General features: G+C 42.0%; 1 protein-coding gene across 2 annotated transcripts in view; it reads left to right on the forward strand.

The window, feature by feature from the left end:
- Positions 1-24,853, forward strand: part of PRTFDC1 (phosphoribosyl transferase domain containing 1) — a 114,052-nt gene that overhangs the window by 86,164 nt on the left and 3,035 nt on the right. For both annotated transcript variants that reach the window (XM_003903470.5, XM_017962600.2), the window contains 4 exons: positions 4,129-4,194; positions 18,087-18,104; positions 19,494-19,576; positions 21,096-21,142. In XM_003903470.5, coding sequence (XP_003903519.2) covers positions 4,129-4,194; positions 18,087-18,104; positions 19,494-19,576; positions 21,096-21,142 — 214 coding nt within the window. The remainder of the gene's footprint in view (positions 1-4,128; positions 4,195-18,086; positions 18,105-19,493; positions 19,577-21,095; positions 21,143-24,853) is intronic.

Here is a 24,853-nt window from a genome sequence, read left to right on the forward strand (position 1 = left end):
TCTCAAACTCCTGGGCTCAAGCAATCCTCCTGCCTCAGCCTCCGAAAGTGCCTGCCTCTGCAGGCATGAGCCACCACCCTCAGCCTCAAGGCAATTTTTAAAAAGAACTAAAAAGTGGACTAGTCCTACCAAATATTAAAACATGTTAAAAAGCTATGATAAGGCAAGGCGTGGTGGCTCACACCTATAATCCTAGCACTTTGGGAGGCCAAGGCAGGAGGATCACTGGCAGCCAGGGGTTTGAGGGTGCACTCCAGCCTGGGTGACAGAACAAGACCCTGTATCTGAAAAAAAAAAAAAAAGAAAAGAAAAAGGAAACAACCACGAGAATTATAACAATATGATTTGGGTGTTGGAAATAGATAAGTTAGATTAATTAATTAATTGGACATGTTAGATTAATTAATGTTTATGTAGATGTGTTAGATTAGAAAAATACAGAAACTGACCCTTACATATGAGAATGATAGATATGATCAAAATGATGTTTCAAACCAGTAGGGAAAAATAATAATTCAATAAATTATATTGGAACAATTGACAGTATACCCACTTGGAAGATATACATTCCAGATGAATTAAGGACAAATCTAATATTAAAAACATGTATATACATGAATGGACTGAGAACATTATGCTGAGTGAAATAAGCCAGGCACAGAGTGATAAATACCATATAATTGCATTTATATGTAATATAAAAAAGTTTAACTCACAGAAGTAGAGAATAGAATGGTGCTTACCAGAGGCTGGGGGCAGCAGGGGAGAATGGGGAAAAGGGAGAGGTTGGTCAGTGGATGCAAAGTTACAGGTAGATAGGAGGAATAAGTTCTGGTGTTCTGTTGCACAGCACAGAGACTATAATTAATATGTATTTCAAAATAGCTAAAAGAGGATTTTAAATGTTCTCAACACAAGAAATGATAAATATTTGAAGTGATGGATATGGTAATTAGCCTTATCTGATCATTCCACAATGCAGAAATGTATCGTAACATCGCATTGTACCTCATAAATATTGTATTAGTCCATTCTCATGCTGCTAATAACAACACATACCCGAGACCGGTTAATTTATAGAGGAAAGAGGCTTAATTGATTCACAGTTCCACAGGGCTAGGAAAGCCTCAGAAAACCTACAATCATGGCGGAAGGAGAAGCAAACACGCCCTTCTTCACATGATGGCAGGAAGGAGAAGTGCAGAACGAAGCAGAGGGGAAAAGCCGCCTAATAAAACCATCAGATCTCGTGAGAACTCACTCATTGTCATGAGAACAGCATGAAGGAACTGCCGCCATGATTCATTTACCTCCCGCTGGGTCCCTCCCCATGACACGTGGGGATTATGAGAACTACAGTTCAAGATGAGATCTGGATGGGGACACAGCCTAATCATATCAAATATATACAGTAGTTGTTGGTCAATTAAAAATTTTTTTAAAAAACATGTTTATACACTTGGAAGAAGAATTTCTTAAGTAACACTTGCTTGGCAACATACTCTATGGCTTTTAGCACATTATTTAGTTCTCTGATTTTTTTGGTTTTTGGTTTTAATCAATAGAATGAAGATGAAAATGTAGAATTATTGTGAAATTTACTCTGGTCTGACAGACTATAAATCTCACTGGTTACATTAAACTTTGTGGTTTAGTAGTTGTATTCAATTCTGTATAACCCAGTCCCCTGGAAGTACTGACATTTTATTTTTCCTGCTGCTATTAACATATTTAAGTCTAACGTGCAGAAATTCTTCCTATGTTAATTCCTCTATTTCAGCACCTCTAGCAGTGACAAGAAAATTTTCTCCTTTGACATTTTTGACAAGTCAAAAAGACCACTATCATGACTACTTGTGAATATCTGATGATAAATGTACAAAAACAACGAAACATCTGTAAATTCTGAATATCCTTTGATATTTCTCCTTTTGATATATCAGTTCCCGTAAGAATAAAATAACTGGGTTTATCTAACTTAGTGGGCCACTTTTAGGATGAGCTAGTGTGTGAAGCCTCTCTCCTTGTCTGCCTATGCTCCCTCCAACCATCCATGGTAAGGAGTGAATGCTTTACCAAGCAGAAGTAAAAAGATATTTGGCCAGGCATGGTGGTGCACACCTGTAGTCCCAGCTACTTGAGAGGCTAAGGCAGGAGGATCGCTTGAGCCTAGGAGTTTCAGGCAGCAGTGAACTATGATTGCAACACTGCTCTCCAGCCTAAGTGACAGAGTGAGACCCCGTCTCTTAAAAAAAAAAAAAAAGGTAAAAAATTTTAAGGTCTTTTTTTTTTCGTTTGAGCAGCAAGGTAAAAAGACAAAATGTGTTTCATTGGCAAATCTGTCCTACTGGTGGTTTGGCTCCTTTTTCCCTTCCCAGATGACCAACTCCATAACAAAGTAACTGTACCTCTAGATAGAGACTCACTTACAAGTGAGTCTTCAAACCAGCCCAAGAAAATTCCTAAGGGAATTGGCTTGAGTAGCTGGAAAGTCTGCGGTTGGATATAGCTTCAGGCCCAGTTGGTTGGCCTGCACTGTGAAGGCCTGGCCCTACCTGAACCGTGCAGAATGGACTCCCCCCAGGAAGAGGGAGGGCCTCTTTGCTAGGATAAAGGAGGAAGATGCTGAGCTAGCAAAAGTGACAGCTGTCCACAGCAGTAACTAAAGACGTTTCCTGGTTCAGCATGTAGCACATATGGTGCCTAGATCATCTTTTTCTCCCCAAGGTTATTGTTAGAATCAAGGGATTGCAACATCACAGCATTCTTGCTTGGTCATGAAACAGACTGCCTGAATATATTGGCTTTGCTTCCTTTAATGTGGTTCTGTAATGAGGCTGGGAGACAAGTGGCTGGTTCTGTTTCTTGTTTTGCCTCTGTGTCATTCTATTATGATGGTCACTATGTAACAGCCCATTTTGTTTGTTTGTTTAGTGAGGTTTCATTAGGACAGGATAATATACCATACACAAACATGATGAAAGTAAATGATCATAAACTCTAACACGATTTCAATGAAAAGTCTTCTAAATATGGTTCTAAGGCCAGCCGTGGTGGCTCCTCTCTGTTATCCCAGCACTTTGGGAGGCCAAGACAGGAGAATCACTTGGGCTCAGGAGTTCAAGAACAGCCTGGACAACATAGCAAGACCTTTTCTCTACTAAAAATAAAAATAAATTAAGAAAAAAAATTAGCCAGGGCACTGTGGTATGTGCCTGTCTGTAGTCTCAGCTACTTGGGAAGCCGAGACGGGAGGATTGCTTGAGCCTGGGAGATTGAGGCTGCAATGAGCTGTGATCATGCCACTGCACTCCAGCCTGGGCAAAAGTGAGACCCTGTCTCAAAGAAAAAAAAAAAAGTATATGTGTATATATATATACACACACACACACACACACATACACACACACACATATATATACACACACATGTGCATATATATTTTGTATATATGTATTTTGTATATATATTTTGTATATTATATATATTTTGTGTATATACATATACACACACACATGTAGTTCTGAGTGTCACATTCTTAGGACTGCAGAAATTGTCTGAGGCCTCATCCTTCATGTCAGAAGGTCTAAGTACAGTACTTCTTGATTCATGGCCTGTTAGAATTGCTCTGGATGTCAGATGAGGGGCCGGATCTCCGATGGTGGGGAGTAGAGGAGGCCTCCAGTCTCTCAGGAAACCAGAACCTGACTGTTCTCCACTGCGGATCTTTAATCAGGGCTTGGTGGCAAAGCTGACACGTACTCGGTCCACCCCTAGGTAGGCGAAGCACAGGAGTGTGGCTGTCTCCTCCAGTTCCCTCTGCTCCAGGATAGGCTCAGGCACCTTCCAGAGTGTTTTGCTTCATATTCGGTTTGTCTGTCCTCTCTCCACTCTCCCATTCCCCCTGCATACCCACCCTCTCCCCACCAGCCATTAGAAAGCTTTGTCTCAAGGGCAGTAGCAGGAGCGTGGCTCTTGGTAACCATAGGCAACCATGAATCCCTATTAGCTATTTGTGCTATATTTGTAAGGCACATTCCGGCCACTAACTGGGTAAACAGGAAAATGTGCTTTAAAGGTTTTCTTGCGTGGTAAAATTGTCTCCCTTTTTTTTCTCCTTTCTTGCAGAATGACCAGTCCATGGGTGAGATGCAGATAATCGGAGGTGATGATCTTTCAACACTGGCTGGAAAGGTTTGTTAATGTAGCTGTGCTCAGACTGCCTTGATGTCTGGGGGCATCGGTGACCTGCATTTCAGGTCAGCACTCACAGGACATTTCAGACACTCTCCCGGGTTTTCCAATTCATACAAATGGCTGTGTGAATCCTTTTAATGATCTCCCCTTTCTAAAACACTCTTTTTAGAATGCTTCCAAGACACCATGCAGACCAAATCTTTCTTCTCCAAGCTTCCTTCCAATCTTATTTCAGACAGCAAAACCCCTTTGCCCACCTTGTTCTAATCCTTTTCTACTCATCTTTCCAGGCACCTTCTGAAAAGGAAGCTTTCCCTTTATTTATTCATCTGCCTTTTTTTTCTCATTCATCCTCCGCACCTAGGCTCTTCAGTAAGACATTTACACAGGTTCGTTGACATGTACAAAATCTTGGGAGGGAAGAGAAAAGGACCTCTTAAGAGCGCATTTTCAGCACTTTGCCTTTTTTTCTATTAAAAAGAATGTAAACTATTAGATAATAGGAAGAACACCTCCAGTTTTAACTTGGAGTTCCAAATCTGCCAGTGCTTAATAATTAAGTGAAAAGACTGTTTAGATTCTGACATAAATACATAAACTGGAAAGAAGGGTTGTTTCCTAACGAAAATGATGTTACTTGAAATGCAAGTTTGCTGTGAATAAAAGCAATCCGGAATTTGTTTTTGTTCAGCAGTACTGACCTAGCTTGTATCCCTTATCCCTGAACAGCTTGGCTTTCTAAGTAAAATGGATTAATCTATTACACAAGCTTAATCTCTCATACTTGTGGTTGTTATTGTTATGCAATGCCTGGGTAGGAAAAAAATAGCAGCCACATTTAATAAAAATATGTGTAATAATCTTAGGATCGCTATAGAGCCACAAGGACTTTTTTTTTTAGACAGAGTCTCACTCTGTCCCTAGGTTGGAGTGCAGTGGCAGGATCTCAGCTCACTGCAGCCTCCACCTCCTGGTTTCAAATGATTCCCCTGCCTCAGCCTCCCAAGTAGCTGGGATTACAGGCACCTGCCACCATGCCCGGGTAATTTTTGTATTTTTAGTAGAGATGGGGTTTCACCACATTGGACAGGCTGGACTCAAACTCCTGACCTCAAGTGATCCACCTGCTTTGGCCACTCAAAGTGGAGCCACAAGGACTCTGACTACAAAACAGCATACTTCCCTCTACTCTGAAGACAGCATAGTAGATTCATGTGTTAAATGGCTATCCAGCAGTAAATTGTGTTCCATAAAAATTGGAATTAACCTGCTGATGTTAATGCATCACTAAGCCACCATTTGATGTTACTGTTACATTGGTACCTGAAACAACATCCTAGAAAGCTAAAATACTAAAAGTAATTTCCAGAAATTCATAAGTTTTAACGACCCTGGATTGGTCTTTAGCACATCATTTTAGGATTTTATTGTAGGACATTTCCTTACAGGTTTATTACACAAAAGAAATAGTTTACCTTGTGCTTTTGCTGTGGAGTCTGTCAAAGTGACAACTCTAAGATTCCTAAATGAATGCCAAGAAGAAATTTGCACGTAGACGGTGGGGCATGGTGGCTCATGCCTGTAATCCCAGCACTTTCAGAGGCCGAGGTGGGCAGTTCATTTGAGATCGAGAGTTCGAGACCTGCCAGGCCGAAATAGCAAAACCCTGTCTCTCCTAAAAATACGAAAATAAGCCAGGTATGGTGGTGCACACCTGTAATCCCAGCTACTCGGGAGGCTGAGGAGGAGGATCACTTAAGCCCAAGAGTTAAGGCTGCAGTGAGCTATGATTGCACCAGTGCACTCCAGCCTGGGCGACAGAACAAGACTCTGTCCCTTAAAAAATAATAATAATAATCTCTATATCCATACCTTGTTTCCACTAGAGTCCTTTCCACAAGTTGCAATGTTTACCTTAGGGCTTTTTATTTGCCTGTCTGCCCGACCAGGAAGTCAGCATGCAGTGGGCAGAGACCATACCTGGTCCATAACAAATTGGAATAAATATTTGGTGACTGAACAAGTGGATGGTCCTCTTATGTGGAAATTAGAAAGAAGTCTTCGATTAAGAGAGGACAGGGCAGAGGGAAATGGTAAATAAACCCACCTGATCACACCCAAGGATACACCCACCAGCTGGTTAAGTTGAGAGGTGGAGAGAAAGGTGCTGAGTGAGGGAAGAGCGCCCTCTTTGTTGAGGCAGGAGGGCTTCCTCACAGGAGACTCAAGGGGGACTGAGGAAGTGAATGCAACACAGCTGAGCTGGAGCAGTGAAAAAAATTTCACTTAGCTTTTAAAATTTCCTTTTCCTTAAAAAAGATAAAGGCCTTCCAATATGCCTTGGCATAATACCAAATAACCACCAGAAGTAGCCAGAGCCCAGTTTGAACATCACAGTCGTAAGCATTTTAGAAAGTATTTCTGGCATGAGTCAATGGATCATGTAGGTAGAGGCAACGTATTGTTTGTGGAGTTTTTCAGCTATAGGGGAACTATTAAAATCCATTTGTTCCTATTCGATAGGTAATAAAAATCATTAGTTGTCACTGGGCTTGGGAAACTTAAATACCCATTACAGCCCTGGGGAAGGGTTTTAGGTCTCATAGAGTGAGTTTGTTAGCATTTAAGTTATAGTTGCTGCCTTAGAATAGTAGGCTGCTACAATGACTTCTTTGGGTAGCCATTTTCATAAGAAATAAAATACAATATATGAGTAAGGTTGAAAAAAAAAAAAAGATAAAGGCCTTCATATGACCCACCCTGTTCATTCATTCTTCATTCAGCCTCTCCATGAAAGGTTATCAATTAAATTAGATAGAAAAAATAAGACACACTATTCAATGGCAATGTAGAGTGACCATGGTTAACAGCAATATGTTGTATATTTCAAAGTAGCTAGAAGACTTGAAATGTTCCCAACACATAGAAATGATAGACGGTCAAGGCAGTGGCTCCCCCAAATACCCTGACCTGCTCATTGCATATTCTGTGCATGTAACTCCATAAATACATAAAACATTGTGTATCAATGAAAAAATAAAATTTTAAAAATAAGAATTGGCAAGATTTTATAAATATATTTTAGAGGCTCTCCAAAATCTTTCCATCATGCAGAATATACACTAGCTGGAAAAAAATGTAAAAGGAAAAGGCACCCAACAATTAGTGGGTACTTGTTTTAATGGGTGTAGAAGAAAGTCTGAAACTGCAATAAATACCTCCACTGGATGAAAGGATTGTTGAGGCCAGGAGTTTGAGACCAGCCTGGGCAACATAGTGAGACTGCGTCTCTACAAAAGAAATTGAAAATTTAGCCAGGCATGGTGGTGCATGCCTGTAGTCCCAGCTACTCAGGAGGCTAAGGTGAGTGGATCACTTGGGCTCAAGAGGTTGAGGCTGCAGTGACTTCTCCTTTCTCCTGTAGTCGTAATAGAATTTGTCAGTCATTCAGTAAACTTACATTTAAAGTACGTTTATCATCGTGTTATTACTCTGCCAGGAGTTTGTTCCCAGGAATACACCTTCTCTTATTTAATGCTTGGCACTCTAAGAAGAGTCCCATACATCTTTCCACACAAGACTCTTTCCTTGGGTTTAATGAAATCCAAAGAATGAAGGATTCCTTAGGATTCAGATAGTCTTAGAGAGAGGAGGGTGAGCTTTTGCCTGGAATAGAAGGGTTTGTGACTAACACAGAAGAGAGGGGAAGGGTCCCCCGTGGCAACACTTGATCCCCAAGCCTCAGGGTACTCCTCCGTAGCTATCACTGTCATCTACCCAAAACCAACAATCATTCCCTCCAAATAAATTTCAAAAACCATTAAGCCAGCCAGGCACAGTAGCTCACGCCTATAATCCCAGCAGTTTGGGAGACTGAGGCGGGTGGATCACTTGAGGTCAGGAGTTTGAGATCAGCCTGGCCAACATGGCAAGACCCTGGTCTCTACTAAAAATACAAAAATTAGCCGGATGTGATGGCACACACCTCTAATCCCAGCTGAGGCAGGAGACTCACTTTAACCCGGGAGGCACAGGTTGCAGTAAGCCAAGATTATGCCACTACACTCCAGCCTGGGCGACAGAGCAAGACCCTGTCTTAAAAAAAAAAAAAGAAAAAAAAAATTAAACCCACAAAAACCCCACCAAAATTTAATACAATACCACAACCTATCCCCCACCAATAATTAGCCCTAATCCTTCATAAATAGGTGACAGCTTCAAAGAAAATTCCACAAAGCCTACAACAAGAATAATACTTACTAAAAATAAAAATATGGAATGGGGTAAGTGGGAAAAGAGTAAGATCACTGGACAGGAGTGGACCAGCATGACTGAAGGAAATTAATCAAAAACGGGAAAGTAGTAGGGAAAAAAAAAAAAGAAAAATGAAAACACGGGATTTGCTGTGTAGAATACATTGAAAGTCCCAATGAAGAGTTGAACTTGCTCAGCAAAGCAAACAAGAGACACAAAAGTATTTGAGCAGAGATGACATCATGGAGCTGTGTTTCAGGAAAATGAAACTGACAAGAGGGAAGAAGGGCTGAAAGAGGGGAGAGAGCAGTTTGGAGGCCAGGTGGGCGGAGCCTGCAGGAGCACTTGAACTACAAGAGCCAAGTTAGGGTGGAAGAGAAGGAATCCTGGCATCAAAAGGAGACGTGACAGAGTTAAATGAAGGAGGGAGGGCTAGAAAGGATTTTTTAAAATTAAATTTGTGTATGAAAGAACTCTGTAAAACATGGGGACATGGCTCACCTACATAATCTTGTCATGCTGTGAGTTAGAGGCATTATGAACATAACTGTATAATACTTCTGGAGCCCTTGAAGACATGGGATTAAAATATTTAGAAGAAAAGGAGACGCTACACAGCCACCCCACTCTCTCTCTCTCTCTCTCTCTCCCCCCCTCCCTCTATCTCTGGCTTTCTTTTCTTTCTTTCTTCCATTTCTTTCTCCCTTTCTTTCCTTTTTTTAAATAAAAAATGTTTTGCTTTGAACCCCGAGAAACTACCTTTCTTTTTTTTCTTTCTTTTTTTGTTATCTTTCTTTCTCTCTTCCTTTCTCTCTTTTTCTTTTTTTTTTTTTTTTTTTTTTTTTGCTTTTTATTAAATTCCTTTCTCTCTCTTCCTTTCTCTCTCCTCTTTTCTTTCTCTCTCTCTCTCTCTTTCTCTCTCTCTCTCTTTCTTTTCTTCCAAGGAAAGGAAGCTCACACGGGAAGCTGTCTGAGTCATGGTTCTAAATAGGTCATTGCTGTTGAATAAAGTGAGCCCTCAATGATCAAGTTAAATGGCCTCTTCAGTTCATGACGTTAAAAGCATTTTATTTGGTGTGTTTAAGCCGTCTACACACTGTACTCTCTGACTGATTTTTTTTTCCAAAGTTGATTTCATACTGGCACTTCATAAAATGTGTGTATCTATTAAAGCAAGATTTTATTCATATTCACGAGAAACCTCTGAAAGGGTGGAATAAAACAAAATGCATGGAAACAGACACAAATCTGGCAACATGAAAACACAGATGTGCAGGTTAAGCCCAAGATTTTGGGACACATGCCCCTCAAATCTGCCCTCAAATAAGTTTTTCTTTTTTCTTTTTTTTTTTTTTTTTTGAGGCAGAATCTTGCTCTGTCGCCCAGGCTGGAGTGCAGTGGTATGATCTCAGCTCACTGCAACCGCCACCTCCCAGTTTCAAGCAATTCTCCTGCCTCAGCCTCCTGAGTGGCTGGGATTACAGGAGTGCACCACCACACCCAGCTAATTTTTGTATGTTTTAGAAGAGATGGGGTTTCACCATGTTGGTCAGGCTGGTCTCGAACTCCTGACCTCAAGTGATCCACCCTCCTCAGCCTCCCAAAGTGCTGGGATTACAGGAGTGAACCACTGTACCCAGCCTAAGATTCTAATTAAATGCCAGAATGAAGCATCAGAACCTGCCAAAAGTTCCCCCTTGGCTGCCTTAACTGTTTAAATCATTCTTTTTTTTATTGCATCTGACTAAGCTGAGAACAATAATGGAAAGACTCACTGACTGATGATTCTGGAAATTTTGTGAATTTATCACATAAAATGAAATGCTAAACTACATTCCCTTTTCCATGGGGTTTATATTCACATTCCTGCTCATTCTCCACATCCACATTACAGCTCATTGTCACTGCTGCCATTGCTCTTGATTAGTATGACCACAGCCACCAAACTACGCTGCTGCAGATGAGACAGTGTGGTGTGCAAATCACTGTGTGCTCTAAAATGCTAGAAGTAGGAATAACCTACTTAAGAACATCATGTTGATTTGTGCAATTCTTTCCTCCCTTCTTTTCTTCTTTCTTCCTTTCTTTTTCTTTTTTGTTAGGAACCCCCTTGTGATTAGTTTTGATCAGAATCATGCAACAGCAAAGAAAGCACACTCCAGAGATTCCTCATAGAGTTTTTGCCTGCAGCTCCTAGGCTGCAGATTTTACTGGCTTTCTGGGAGGAAATGAGCTAGGTGTGATGAGATGACTAAGACAGTAACTGGCAAACATCTCAGATGCAGTGATCAGAGTTATCAGATTGGAAGTGTGTAGGAGGCACAGTGTGTACTGAGAAAAGAAGTTGCCCACTCAAAAAACGCGAGTTTTAGGAAATTGCTTAGTGCAAAATTAAAAGCAATAGACATTGATGGCAGCTTGGTTAAGGAGGAATTGCAGATTGTTAAGGAAAAATGGAGGGGATGAATCAGAAATACAATGAACTAGAGAAAGTGAAAGAAATGAAGTTAAAATTGTTGATTCACTACACAAGTATTTCTTGAGCACCTACTAGATGCCAGTCTCCATGTTATTTTTGTTGTTGTTCTGTTTTGTTTTGTTGAGACAGAGTCTCACTCTGTCACCCAGGCTGGAGTGCAGTGGCACAATCTCAGCTCACTGCAACCTCCACCTCCCAGGTTCAAGCAATTCTTGAGCCTCAGCCTCTCAAGTAGCTGGGACTACAGGCATGCGCCACCATGCCTGGCTAACTTTTATATTTGTAGTAGAGACAGAGTTTCACCATCTTGGCTAGGATGCTCTCGAACTCCTGGCCTCAAGCAATCTGCCCGCCTTGGCTTCCCAAAGTGCTGGGATTACAGATGTGAGCCATCACACCCAGCCTCCATGTTATATATTGATTATATAAAGATAAATAATTTTGGCTCCTTAGCTCTTTTACCTAATCTTAGGCACAGCCATATCTCAGAGTTATTGTGGATTTGGTTTCAGACCACTACTATAAAGAGAGCCACACAAATTTTTTGTTTTTTCAGTGCGTATAAAACTTATGTTTATACTGCATGGTAGTCTACTAAGTGTGCAATAACATTATGTCTAAAAAATAAGTCACATAACTTAATGAAAAAATACTTCATTGCTAAAAAAAAAATGCTAATGATCATCTGAGCCTTCAGTGAGTCATCATCTTTTTGCTGGAGGAGAGTCTTGCCACGATGTTGATGGCTGCTGACTCATCAGGCTGGTGGGTGCTTCAGAAGGTTGGGGTGGCTGTTGCAATTTCTTAAAACAAGACAATAATGAAGTTTGCTGCTTAGATTGACTCTTCCTTTCATGAAAGATTTCTCTGCAGATGGTGATGCTGTTTGATAACATTTTACCCACAGTAGAACTTCTTTCAAAATTGAAGTTAATCCTCTCCAGCCGTGCTACTGCTTTATCACTAAGTATATATAATATTTTAAGCCCTTTGTTGTCATTTCAACAATGTTCATGGCATCTTCGCCAGGAGTAAATTCCATCTCAAGAAACCACTTTCTTTGCTCATCCATAACAAGCAACTCCTTATCTGTTCAAGTTTGATCATCAGATTACAGCAATTCACTCACATCTTCAGGCTCCACTTCTAATTAGGTTCTCTTGCTATTGCCACCACATCTGCAGGTACTTCCTCCATGAAAGTCTTTTTTGTTGTTGTTGTTGTTGTTTTGAGACAAGTTGTCGCTCTGTCGCCCAGGCTGGTGTGCAGTGGCATAGTCATGGCTCACCGCAGCCTCGACCTCCCCAGGCTCAGGTGATCCTCCCACCTCAGTTTTTGTAGAGACAGGGTTTTGCCATGTTGCCCAAGCTGGTCTCAAACTACTAAGCTCAAGCAATCCACCTACCTCGGCCTCCCAAAGTGCTAGGATTACCTGCAGCAGCCACCACCCTCGGCCTCTCCACTGAAACTTTCAGCCCCTCAAAGTCAGGCATGAGGGTTGGAATCAACTTCTTCCAAACCCCTATTCATGTTGATATTTTGATCTCCACTTATGGATGATGAATGCTCTGAATAGCATCTAGAATGGTGGATCTTCAGGTTTTCAATTTACTGTACCCAGATCCATCAGAGGAATCACTATCTATGGGCAACTATCACCTTACAAAATCTATTTCTTAAATAATAAGACTTGAAAGTCTAAATGACTCTATGGGCTGCAAAATGGATGTTGTGTTAGCAGGCATGAAAATAATCTCCTTGTAAACATCTCCATCAGAGCTCTTGGGTGACCAGGTAGATGGTTAATGAGCATAGCATTTTGAAAGGAATCTCGTTTTCTGCACAGTAGGTCTCAAGAGTGGCCATAAAATATTCATTTCAATAAACCATGCTCTAAGCAGATGTGCCTGTATAAACAGGCTTTGCTGTGGACTTTGCTCCACAGGCAAAGTCAATTTCACATCATTCTTAAGCACCCTAGCAGTTTTGGAATGGTAATTGAGCATTGGCTTCAACTTAAAGTCACCAACTGCATTAGTCCCTAAAAAGAGTCAGTCTAGGTGGGGCACGGTGACTCACGCTTATAATCCCAGCACTTTGGGAGGCCAAGCGGGTGGATCACCTGAGGTCAGGAGTTCGAGACCAGCCTGGCCAACAGGGTGAAACCCCTTCTCTACTAAAAACACAAAAAAAATACCAGGGCATGGAGGCATGTGCCTGTAATCCCAGCTACTTGGGAGGCTGAGGCAGGAGAATCGCTTGAACCCAGGAGGCAGAGGTTGCCGTGAGCCGAGATCATGCCACTGCACTCCAGCCTGGGCAACAGAGCAAGACTCTGTCTCAAAAGAAATAAAATAAAAATAAAACAAATAGTACATTAAAGATCACTGATCCCAGATCACCATAACCACAATGACAATGAAAATGTTTGAAATATTGCAAGAAGTTCCAGAATATGACACAGAGACACAAAGCGAGCACACGCTGTCAGCAAAACGACACCAATACATGTGCTCAACACAGGGTTGCTGCAAACCTTCAATTTAAACACACACACACACACACACACACACACACACACAGAGTCTCTGCAAGATGCAATAAAGAGAAATTTGCGAGACCAAGAGGGGTGGATCACCCGAGGTCAGAAATTCAAGACCAGCCTGGCCAACTTAGTGAAACCCCATCTCTACTAAAAACACAAAAATTATTCATGCATGGTGGCACACACCTGTAATCCCAGCTACTCGGGAGGCTGAGGCAGTAGAATCACTTGAACCCAGGAGGCAGAGGTTGCAGTGAGCCAAGATTGTGCCATTGCACTCCAGCCTGGGCAATAGAGTAAGACTTTATTACAAAAAAAAAAAAAAGAGAGAAGTATAAAAAACAAGGTATGCCTATACAGCAAAAGAGACTGTTCTAAATTAAAAGAGAAAGATCCAATCCATGGTAGAGGTTGGACAAACCAGCTACAAAGGCCATTTTAAGGAAAACTGGGGAAATTTGAATATATAGTAGGCTTTATATGATGTTAAGAAATTACCATCATTTTTGTTGGATGTTATAATATTTTGGCTATACATAATAAAGAATGCCATGATAGCTTTAATCTATTTTAAAGCACAGAAATATTTTTAAATACTTCAAACAGTTAAGCATGTATCAAAAATTTAGGAAGTCTTTAGACTTTTCTGGTTTTCAAGCATTCTATAATGTTTTATATTTATATATTATAGAAAGTACAAACTTTCTTTGACAGGTATATATTTATACATAAGGAAATATATGCACTTTCTATGATAAGAATGAATACACAGCTGGACACGGTGGCTCACACCTGTAATCCTAGCACTCTGGGAGGCTGAGAAGCGAGGATCACTTGAGGCTGGGAGTTCAAGGTTACACGGAGCTGTGATCGAGATCCTGTCTCTAAAAAAGAAAAAGAAAATTTAAAAATATGCATTTATACTTAAACCCTTTTTAAGAAACAAGCAACCTGAAAGTCAATAAATGATTTAAATATGTTTTTAAGTACAGAAATAGCTATATGAAACGTGACAAAATCTATTTTTTAGAAATAAAAAAGTAACAATCAGAAAAACAGCTAAAAGAGTTAAAAGTGACTGTCTCTGGGAAACAAAATTGGAAGTGAACAGAGGTGAAGTGATGGAGGGATGTTTTTCTTTTAAAAACCTTTCAATCTACTTTATTTATTTATTTATTTATTTATTTATTTATTTATTTATTTTGAGATGGAGTCTTACTCTGTTGCCCAGGCTGGAGTGCAGTGGCGCCACCTCAGCTCGCCGCAACCTTCACCTCCCAGGTTCACGCAATTCTCCTGCCTCAGCCTCCCAAGTGGCTAGGACTATAGGCATGCGCCACCATGCCCAGCTAATTTTTATATTTTTTGGTACAGAAGGGGTTTCAAGATACTGGTCAGGCTGGTCTCGAACTCCTGACCTCAGATAATTTGCCTGCCTCGGCCTCCCAGAGTGCTGAGATTACAGGTGTGAGCCACAGCGCCTGGCCTCAAACTATTTTAAACATGTGTATGCATTACCTTGATTTGAAAATGTATTTGAATAATTGTGACAGTGTCTCTCAATATCATTATTCATCCAAATGCTACTTCCCACCTACCACTATATCCTAGAATTAAAGGAAATCTTTTCAAAGAAGACTCTATTGTTTTGCAAGGTTCTGTACTATCAAAAAAATGTTTAATTACATTCAATGCATGCACTCTACTTAATTAGGCAGGAATGCAGACTAACACATTTTAGAAAGGTTTTTCTTTATAAAGTTGAAACAAAAAGAGATTGTGAGCCAGAAAATTAAATGAACCACAACATTCTCCAAGTATTCGGGTTGGTTTATAGGTCTGATTGGTAAGCCTCAATCAAACTAAAAATGCACATCTCAAGCAACTACTGCAAATTGGCCATTAAGATTATAGCAACTTGTGTTCAAAAGACCAAGGGGACTCCCCTGGCAGCATGACTCTTGTAGTTTTTGTTACAGAGGGGTTTCAATATACTAAAATATATTGAAAGAGTGGTGCCTTGCTTCAAAAATAGACAAAATAATCTTATGTATTTCCATAAAATTAAGATTTTCAATGGATTTAATGAATAAAAATGTCATCCCTGACAGAAAAACACTTCCAAGAAGATATTTTCACATAAGAATGCATTTGACATATGGTGCAAAGTTAACAGAGTTGTTGGTTGGTTGGTTTGGTGGGTGGGTGGTTAACATTTTTATTAATTAAATCTTGCATTAAACATAAGTAAGTTATCTAATGTGTAGTACTTGATCTGATTTTTTTTTTTCTTTTGAGATGGAGTCTTACCTGTCACCCAGGCTGGAGTGCAGTGGCGCAGTCTTGGTTCACTGCAACCTCCACCTCCCGGGTTCAAGTGATTCTCCCACCTCAGCCTCCTGAGTAGCTGGGATTACAGGCACCTACCACCACACCCAGTTAATTTTTGTATATTTTAGTAGAGACGGAGTTTCACCAAGTTGGCCAGGCTGGTCTTGAACTCTTGACCTCAGGTGATCCACCCACCTCGGCCTCCCAAAGTGCTGGGATTACAGGCGTGAGCCACTGTGCCAGGTCATGATTCTTAAAGTATTGTATAAATCATAGAGATAAATGAAAAGTCATCTAAAGAAAGAAAAACACCATTACATTGAAAGAATAGTCTCACCATTTAGTAAATTGGGATGGCATATTAACACAGTCATATTTTAATTTGGTGGGGCAGCATTGACATGTCACTCCTAATCCAATTAATCAGTCAGTTTTAACTCAGTAATAAGTTTAATCAGTTGTTATTGCTTTATTCAACAAATAATTATTGAGCACTTATATGCAGGCATTATGCTAGTTTCTGGCAATACGGTAGGAATTGAGACAAACATGATCCCCACCTCATGGCGATTAGAATATAGTGGGGAAGACATATCAAACAAGAAATTAAAATGTAGTACAATCATCGTGTATTAGTCCTTCCTCACACTGATATAAAGAAATACCTGAGACTGGGTAATTTATAAAGAGAAAAGGTGTAGGTGGCTGTCAGTTCCACAGGCTGTATAGGAAGCATGATGCTGGCATCTGTTCTGCTTCTGGGGAGGCTTCAGGAAACTTAAAATTATGGCAGAAGGCAGCCGGGTGTGGCGACTCGTGCCTGTAATCCCAGCACTTTGGGAGGCCAAGAAGGGCAGATCACTTGAGCTCCTAAGTTTGAGACCAGCCTGGCCAACATGGTAAAACTCCATCTCTACTGAAAATACAAAAACTAGCCAGGCGTGGTGGTGCACACCTGTAATCCCAGCCATGTGGGAAGGTGAGGTGGGAGAATCGCTTGAACCCGGGAAGCGGAGGTTACAGTGAGCAGAGATCGCACCACTGCACTGCAGCCTGGGTGACAAAGTGGGACGCTGTTTCAAAAAAAAAAAAAAATTATAGCAGAGGCAAAGGGAGAGCAGCACTTCACATGTCTGGAGATAGACATGGAGCAAGAGAAAGAGGGGGAGGTGTCATACATCTTTTTTTTTTTTTTTTTTTTTTTTTTGAGGCGGAGTCTCGCTCTGTCGCCCAGGCTGGAGTGCAGTGGCGCGATCTCGGCTCACTGCAAGCTCCGCCTCCCAGGTTCCCGCCATTCTCCTGCCTCAGCCTCCCGAGTAGCTGGGACTACAGGCGCCGCCACCACGCCCGGCTAATTTTTTGTATATTTAGTAGAGACGGGGTTTCACTGTGTTAGCCAGGATGGTCTCGATCTCCTGACCTCGTGATCCGCCCATCTCGGCCTCCCAAAGTGCTGGGATTACAGGCTTGAGCCACCGCGCCCGGCCAATACATCTTTAAACAACCAGATTTCAGGGCAACTCACTATCAGGACACCACCACCAAGGGACGTGATGCTAAACCATTCATGAGACCCACCCCCGTGATCCAGTCACCTCCCACCAGGTCCCGCCTCTAGCACTGAGGATTACGTTTCAGCATGATATTTGGGCAGGACCACAAATCCAAACCATATCACAGTGTTCTTAGGGAAGAGGTAGAGGAATGCCTTGAGACCTTGTTGCAAGGAATCTAACCATCTCACTAAAAATACACACCAGGCACCTCCCAGCCCTTTCTCTAGCCTACCCTCTTCATCTAGGTTGGCAATCCAAGAGGAAATCCTGAGTCCCCAGGGATTTTGGTGGTCGTGCAAGAGTAAGGCTGTCACAGCTGAACCCATGATGCATTTACCAAGCACAATCTCCGTTAGTGATGCGGTTCATGTTGCATTGTTTTCCTGGGAAACTCTTAACAGGCTTTGCCTCCCAGGTGGGGGTGGGAGGCCCTTGGCAGAATTACTGAGAAGGGATGACTTTATGGAGAGCTCGTCAGACAGGTCTAACATAAGCTTGCTTCTAACCTAAATATAGATACTAACATTGCATCACCAACTAATTCCGGAGGACCTGTTAAAATGAATCTGGAAAACCTAGATCACCTCTAGTCCTTTGAATTAGATGGATGGGGAAGGACTGTCTGAGCAAATTGTGAAATTCTAACTATAAGCAAAAAAATGTGTATGTATCCTGTGAGTCAGATTGGCATCGCATTCTAAAATACAGGTTTTGTTTATTTCAGAATGTTCTTATTGTTGAGGTAAGCTGGCATTTCCTTTCCATACTTGGAGGTTGAAAGACTCTAATGGTGAGTTTTAAACTGCACACCTTGTTATCAAATTGACCAAGGATTTCTTGAGCTCCCACTGGGTGCATGCTCTCCAAATTTAATGAATACGGGCCAAATAGCATCCCTGATTTCAAATAATGTAGAATAAGAGCTTGGCAACAATATTTGTGGACGACTTTGTCCTTTTTGTGTATCCAGTTCCACGTATCTCTGTGTTGATTCTTATACTTCTTTGTGAATCAGACAAGTTTAAAGAAGAGGAAACTAGCTCACCAAACCAAATTCATTTCACAGTGAAACCAAGGTTAGAACTCTGTTTACCCTGAATTCAGTGTTTTTGCTAAGGACCTCTGACGATTTTGAGAATTCTCAAATACTTTCAGCATCAAAATCATAAACACAATCAATTAAAAATGGTGAGCTATGGGGAAAGCTATGGTTTTGGGTTTTTTTGGTTTTGTTTTGTTTTGTTTTACGTTTGTTTTCCTGTTAAAAAAGAGAACGTGGGATCCCTATGGCAGTAGTGGACTAATACAGCAAATGGCCACGTTTCCTTCAGGAGCACGCTCGTCTCATCAAACAGCAAAAAATTCAGGGGAGCTATTTTCAACCTTTTGTTACACAATTGCCTGTGTGCGCCATGTGTATCTGGAGTTCTTGCTCAGTATAACCCATGGAGCAGACCCTCTCACCAAATGAATTGCCCAAGCCTGGTTACATTCAGACCTGTTGTTTTGATAATCAGCTCGTGACAGCTGATTCCTGTCCTTAGGACAATAAATCGCGGCTGCCCATTCTCCTCTAATTGTGCAGCAGCTCATCAGCGGAGATGAGCCCGAGCTCACTGCAGCCGTGGACCCTCAGAATTCACAGGCTGTCACCAGCTGCTGTCCAGACACCTCTCACTTCCCAGCCATAGAATGCCCTATTGAGTGGGGGAGGACGAGGGGGAGGCATTTATCCATTCAGTGTATTCAGATGTACATATCCATGAAAATTCATGTGCCTTGTATTGTGTTACATAACCTCAGGGCCAAATTTAGTCCTTGAATGTGCATACGCGAGTCCAAATGTACTCAATGAGGAGTCCCACATGCTGTCCAAAGGCTAAATTTGGCCCTTCAACACAGCTAAAGGATTCAAGGAGGAAAGAGTCTCCGGTAGATTCCCCAAAACTCAGCTTCCAGAAAGAAGTGCCTGTCTAAATAAAACATAACCCACTCCTCCTCCTCCTTTGGCTCCAAATTGGATGGCATTTTTAATTACGATGCATTATTAATCAGGAGTATCGCCCTGGATGAAAAGTCTGTTGTGCTGCTCAGATGCACTTTGTTGAATTTATCTGTCCTTTCTGCAAAGGATGTCGTCGGAACTGGGAGGACCATGAAAGCACTACTCAGCAATATAGAGAAATACAAGCCCAACATGGTTAAGGTAGCCAGGTGAGTTGGACATTCATAGCATGGTGATTTCTGGTTTTCCAAGCAAGACCAAAAGGTATGCTAACACAGGATGCTCTTTCCAAACAGTATAATATATTCCAATCTAGTGACCTTTTCCCCTGGGGTATTACAGTTTGACCACACTGAAAAGCAGCCCTTGACTGCTAGCCTGAGAGAAGAAAGGGAAGACGACGTGCTTCGCCATGTTTCTGAGTTCCTCTTTACTGAGCCTCCATTAGCTGTTTCCAGGAGCAGCTGGATGAACCCCCATGCAATTGCTCTTCTCCCTTCATTTTTTTGTTTGTTTGTGTTGAGACACAGCCTTTCTCTGTCACCCAGGCTGAAGTACAGTGGCATAATCTCAGCTCACTGCAACCTCTGCCCTCTGAGTTCGAACAATTCTCATGCCTCAGCTTCCCAAGTAGCTGGGACTACAGGCGCCCGCCACTGTGCCTAGCTAATGTTTTGTATTTTTAGCAGAGATGAGCTAGGGTTTCACCATGTTGGCCAGGATGGTCTGAACTCCTGACCTCAAGTGATCTGCCTGCCTCAGCCTCCCCAAGTGCTAGGATTACAGGCATGAGCCACTGCACCCAGACCTTTTTTAGAGCAAGAGACAGGGTCTTGCTCTATGATCACAGTAGTGTGATCATAACACACTGTAGCCTCAAACTTCTGGGCTCAAGTGATCCTCCCACCTCAACCTCCTGAGTAGCTAGGTACAGCTACCCCCTATTTTTTGTTTGTTTGTTTTTTTGTTTGAGATGGAGTCTTGCTCTGTCACCCAGACTGGAGTGCAGTGGTGCAGTCTCAGCTTACTGCAACCTCAGCCTCCTGGGTTCAAGTGATTCTCTTGCCTCAGACTCCCATGAAGCTGAGACTACGGATGCATACCACCATGCCCAGCTAATTTTTGTATTTTTAGTAAAGATGTGGTTTCACCATGTTGGCCAGGCTGGTCTCAAACTTATGAGCTCAAGTGATCTGCCCTTCTTGGCCTCCTAAAGTGCTGGAATTATAAGCATGAGCTACCATGCCTGACTGACAGCTACCTTTTTTAAAAGTTTTTTATATTTTATCTATTTTTTGAGACAGGGTCTCACTCTGTCACCTAGGCTGGAGTGCAGTAGTGCAGTCATGGCTCACTGCAGCCTTCAACTCCTGGGCTAAAACAATCCTCCCACCTCAGCCTCCCAAGTAGCTGGGACCACAAGCAGGTGCCACCACACCCAGCTAAATTTTTTATTTTTTTGTAGAGACAGGGGTCTCGCTATGTTGCCCAGGTTGGTCTTGAACCTCTGGGCTCAAGTGATCCTCCCACCTTGTCCTCCCAAAGCACTGGAATTACAGATGTAGGCACTGTGCCTGACCTGCTGTCTTCTTTTTATCCAGAACCGTCTATATAGTGCCACAGTAGCAAAATATGTATTTCAACTACATCTTTTAATGATGCTTGATTCTATTTACAATTCATAGAGATTTGATTGGGTTCACTAAAGCATGTCTTTTTTAATGGTAGTTTGTTGGTGAAGAGAACACCCAGAAGTGACGGCTTTAGACCTGACTGTAAGTGATTTTTAGTTTTTTGTTTGTTTTGTGCTTGTGGTGTTTCCTTTTATCTTTAAGAATCTTTGATTTCCTATTTGATAGCATTGCAAATGGAGTTGAAACTGTATAGGGCTGATAGTCTCACAGATTCCTCATGGTCTCCCCCACCTTGATAGGGAAGACAGAACCCTTTAAAATGAGGGTCTTCAATGTTGTAATTTGCGTCTTTCACAGGAACTCTATTCCGTGCATTGGGTATTTTTATTTGTATGTTTCACACAGCACCTTAACTACAGAGAAGTCAGCTGAAAAGTTTCAGGGAGTAGAGGAAGACCTGATCCCACTGGACTGACTCAGACACTTAGGATCCCTGCCTTGGCCTCTGTTCTCACCAGTCAGACAAGGAGAGGTGCTATGGAGGTTTAAAGGGAGTCTCATGCCATCATCCAGAACTATTACCAGACAGTGCACAATGGTGACCTTTAGCAAGCCTGAATTGTAATGCACAGAAGGGGAAATCTAAGACAGCTCCCCATCACCTCCAAACCAAAGCTCCGAAACACAGAGAATTAGCAGAGCAGGTGTCTCTAGATACCATCTTCACACTCGACTTCAGATGTGTGTTCTGTAGGGCTTCCTCATCGAGTACACTCCTCCCTTCTCCCAACAATAAGCCTAGTTCTAACTCCAGGAAGGATAAACATGCAGCCTGATTATTTATTATTCTAACACTAGAGGCGAATTTTTTTCACTTGCATAGGCAGCCTTCAGCTTGATTTTTATAACTTACATTTGATCCAAAGTCCCTGGGATAATTTGGCTACAGTTCTCTTCAGCAAGCTGAACAAACATTAGCGAAAGAGAAGCACAGTATGGATGGGTGACATGCCAGCGACATTTAGCCAGTGACTCTACATTCTAAAAACAAGTTTCATTCCTGTGCTGGATGTGTTAACTCTAGACCATGTCAATTCTGGGCAGAGAGACCCAATCGCATGTTCCCATCTATTACTAGTATCAAAGGTATAATCTGGATGTAGTGAAGGTTGCTTGAGGTTACTTAGCAGAAATTGTCTAACAAAATAGTACAGGATACTCACTGTATAGATAAGATTTTAACTGAAGTTGAAAAACATTCACTTCAAACATATCTGATTAATGACAAATTTCTTATATCACTTATAATAACAGCAATAAAATAATAGCAGCTAACACTAGGAAGAGGTTGTGATGTGCCACGCACTGTTCTAAGAGCTATACAGAGATTAGCTCCTTTCATCCTCACAATAGCTCTCTAAAGGTAGGAGTTGTTATTATACCCATTTTACAGATGAGGAAATCAAGCACAGCAAGCTTAAATAGCTTGCCAAAGTCATGTAGCTGTGAGTGTCAGACCAGTATTAAGCCCAGGCAATCTGGTTTCAGTCAGTGCCCTGACTCTTCCACTACATCTGCAAGTAACATCTGCTATGGCAAATGTAAATGTGGGAGCTGCCCGCATTTACCAGTTAAGGATAGGTCACTCTGATTCATGACTGTCCTGCTGATCCATCATCCTTTTATTCTATGACATCTCAAGGTTTGGCCTTCTAAATAGGCTTTGGGCTCTCATTTTCCCAGTGTGAGTTGCCCTGCCTAATGGAAGGATTGCATTGCTCCCTGTCAAGTCATTATTACAACCCTGGTTACAAACAGGGTTTCTTGAGATTTGCTCATATTATTATTATTTTTTTTTTTTTTGAGACAGAATCTGACTCTGTCACCCAGTGCAGTGGCGCGATCTCGGCTCACTGCAACCTCTGCCTCCCAGGTTCAAGTGATTCTCCTGCCTCAGCCTCCCAAGTAACTGAGACTACAGGCACATGCCACCACGCCTGGCTAATTTTTGTATTTTTAGTAGAGACGGGGTTTCGCCATGTTGGCCAGGCCAGTCTTGGACTCCTGATCTCAGGTGATCCACCCACCTAAGCCTCCCAAAGTGCTGGGATTACAAGTGTGAGCCACTGCACCCCACCTTTTTTTTCTTTTTGAGATGGGATCTCACTTTGTTGCCTAGGCTGGTCTCGAACTCCTGGCCTCGAGTGATCTTCCTGCCTCAGCCTCCTGAATAGCTGGGACTGCAGGCTCACGCCCAGCTTCATATTCTTTTAGCTAGCTCAGAATCTCTGTTCCTTCTTTCTCTCTGGATTTACGAGGCTTTGTACTTTGTGTTCCTTTCTCCTGATTGATTCTTTCTTTTATGCTCAGTGTCACTGCTGACCTCTTCTGCTCTCACTTCTCCTCTCTGATTCTTTTTTTCAAGAAACTCTGCAGTTTGGAGGAATCAAGCAGGCTTCCTAGCAAGGGACTGCATAACGCACCCCCCTAGTAAATAAGCCCCTCACCTCCCGTACTTACTTTCCTAGCAAGGGACTCCGTAATGTAACCCCCTAGAAAATAAGTACCTCCAGTCCTTTCTGTGAGCAGGAACCAGTTGTTTTCTTGTGAAAGCATCGTTGGTCACAGTCACTGTGGAGATAACTTTGCCTGGGCTATAAGCCCACTGGCTATACCCAAGTACAGTTTCATTAAAAGTAAGCAAATAAATCTCTCACCTATATTACTGTAATAAACAAACTTGTAAGTTTCCAAAACACTGAAAAAAATTTGAAAATCATTGGACCGTGCACCTTTATTCTGTTTCAAGACCTCTGAAGAAGGAGAGCTATTGTCTGTTCCTTAAGAATTCTCTCCAATAAGTATCAGCCAGGCATAGTTGTGCATGCCTGTAGTCCCAGCTACTCAGGAGGCTGAGGTAAGAGGATCACCTGAGCCTGTGGAGGTAGAGGCTGCAGTGAGCCATGATCACACCACTGCACCTCTGCCTGGACGACAAAGTGAGACCCTTTCTCAAAAAATAGCCAGGTTCAGTGGCCCATGCCTATAATCCCAGCACTTTAGGAGACTGAGGCAGATGGATCACTTGAGGTCAGGAGTTCGAGACCAGCCTGGCTAACATGGTGAAACCCCATCTCTATTAAAACTACAAAAATTAGCCAGGCATGGTGGCACACGTCTGTCTTCCCAGCTACTCGGGAAAATGAACCCAGGAGAATTGTGTGAACCCTGGAGGTGGAGGTTGCAGTAAGCCAAGATTGTACCACTGCACTCCAGCCTGGGTGACACAGCGAGACTCGATCTCAGACAAAAAAAAAAAAAAAGAATCCTTTCTGATAAAAAATCATCATCTTTTCAATGAATTCTTCTTTTGCTTATCATAAGTACCTTGCACTGTGCTTAAATCCACTTCCTCTCATTCTGCCCTCAATAGAGAGCTCATTAATATCCTCTGCATCACAAACCCAAAGACCAGCATTAACGCAACCTCCACATTCTCTTCCTCAAGTTGAACAATCCTGTTGCCTTTCATCTTGTGTCCTGGCTTTTGCTTTCCAGCCCTTTAAACAGCCGAGACACTGAGTACAGCGGGAGAATTGCTTTCCAGTTGCTGTGGCCCACACACCTGTTCACATAATGCAGCATCGTAACGCCTTCTGCTTGAACTTTCCTTTGTGTTGTTGAGAATGTTTCCTTTGGCATCGTATCACTGCATATTGCTTGCTTTAGAACACCAGGGCCACGTGACTCAATTATGCATATTTCTTGTTATGCACCGGGCTTCCTGAGCCATTTCTCAACTCTGCATGCTAGATCAGTCATTCTTCATTGTAGGTTGGCTTGTTTGCCTTG

This window comes from Papio anubis, chromosome 11 (assembly GCF_008728515.1).
Source record: "Papio anubis isolate 15944 chromosome 11, Panubis1.0, whole genome shotgun sequence".
NCBI lineage: Eukaryota > Metazoa > Chordata > Mammalia > Primates > Cercopithecidae > Papio > Papio anubis.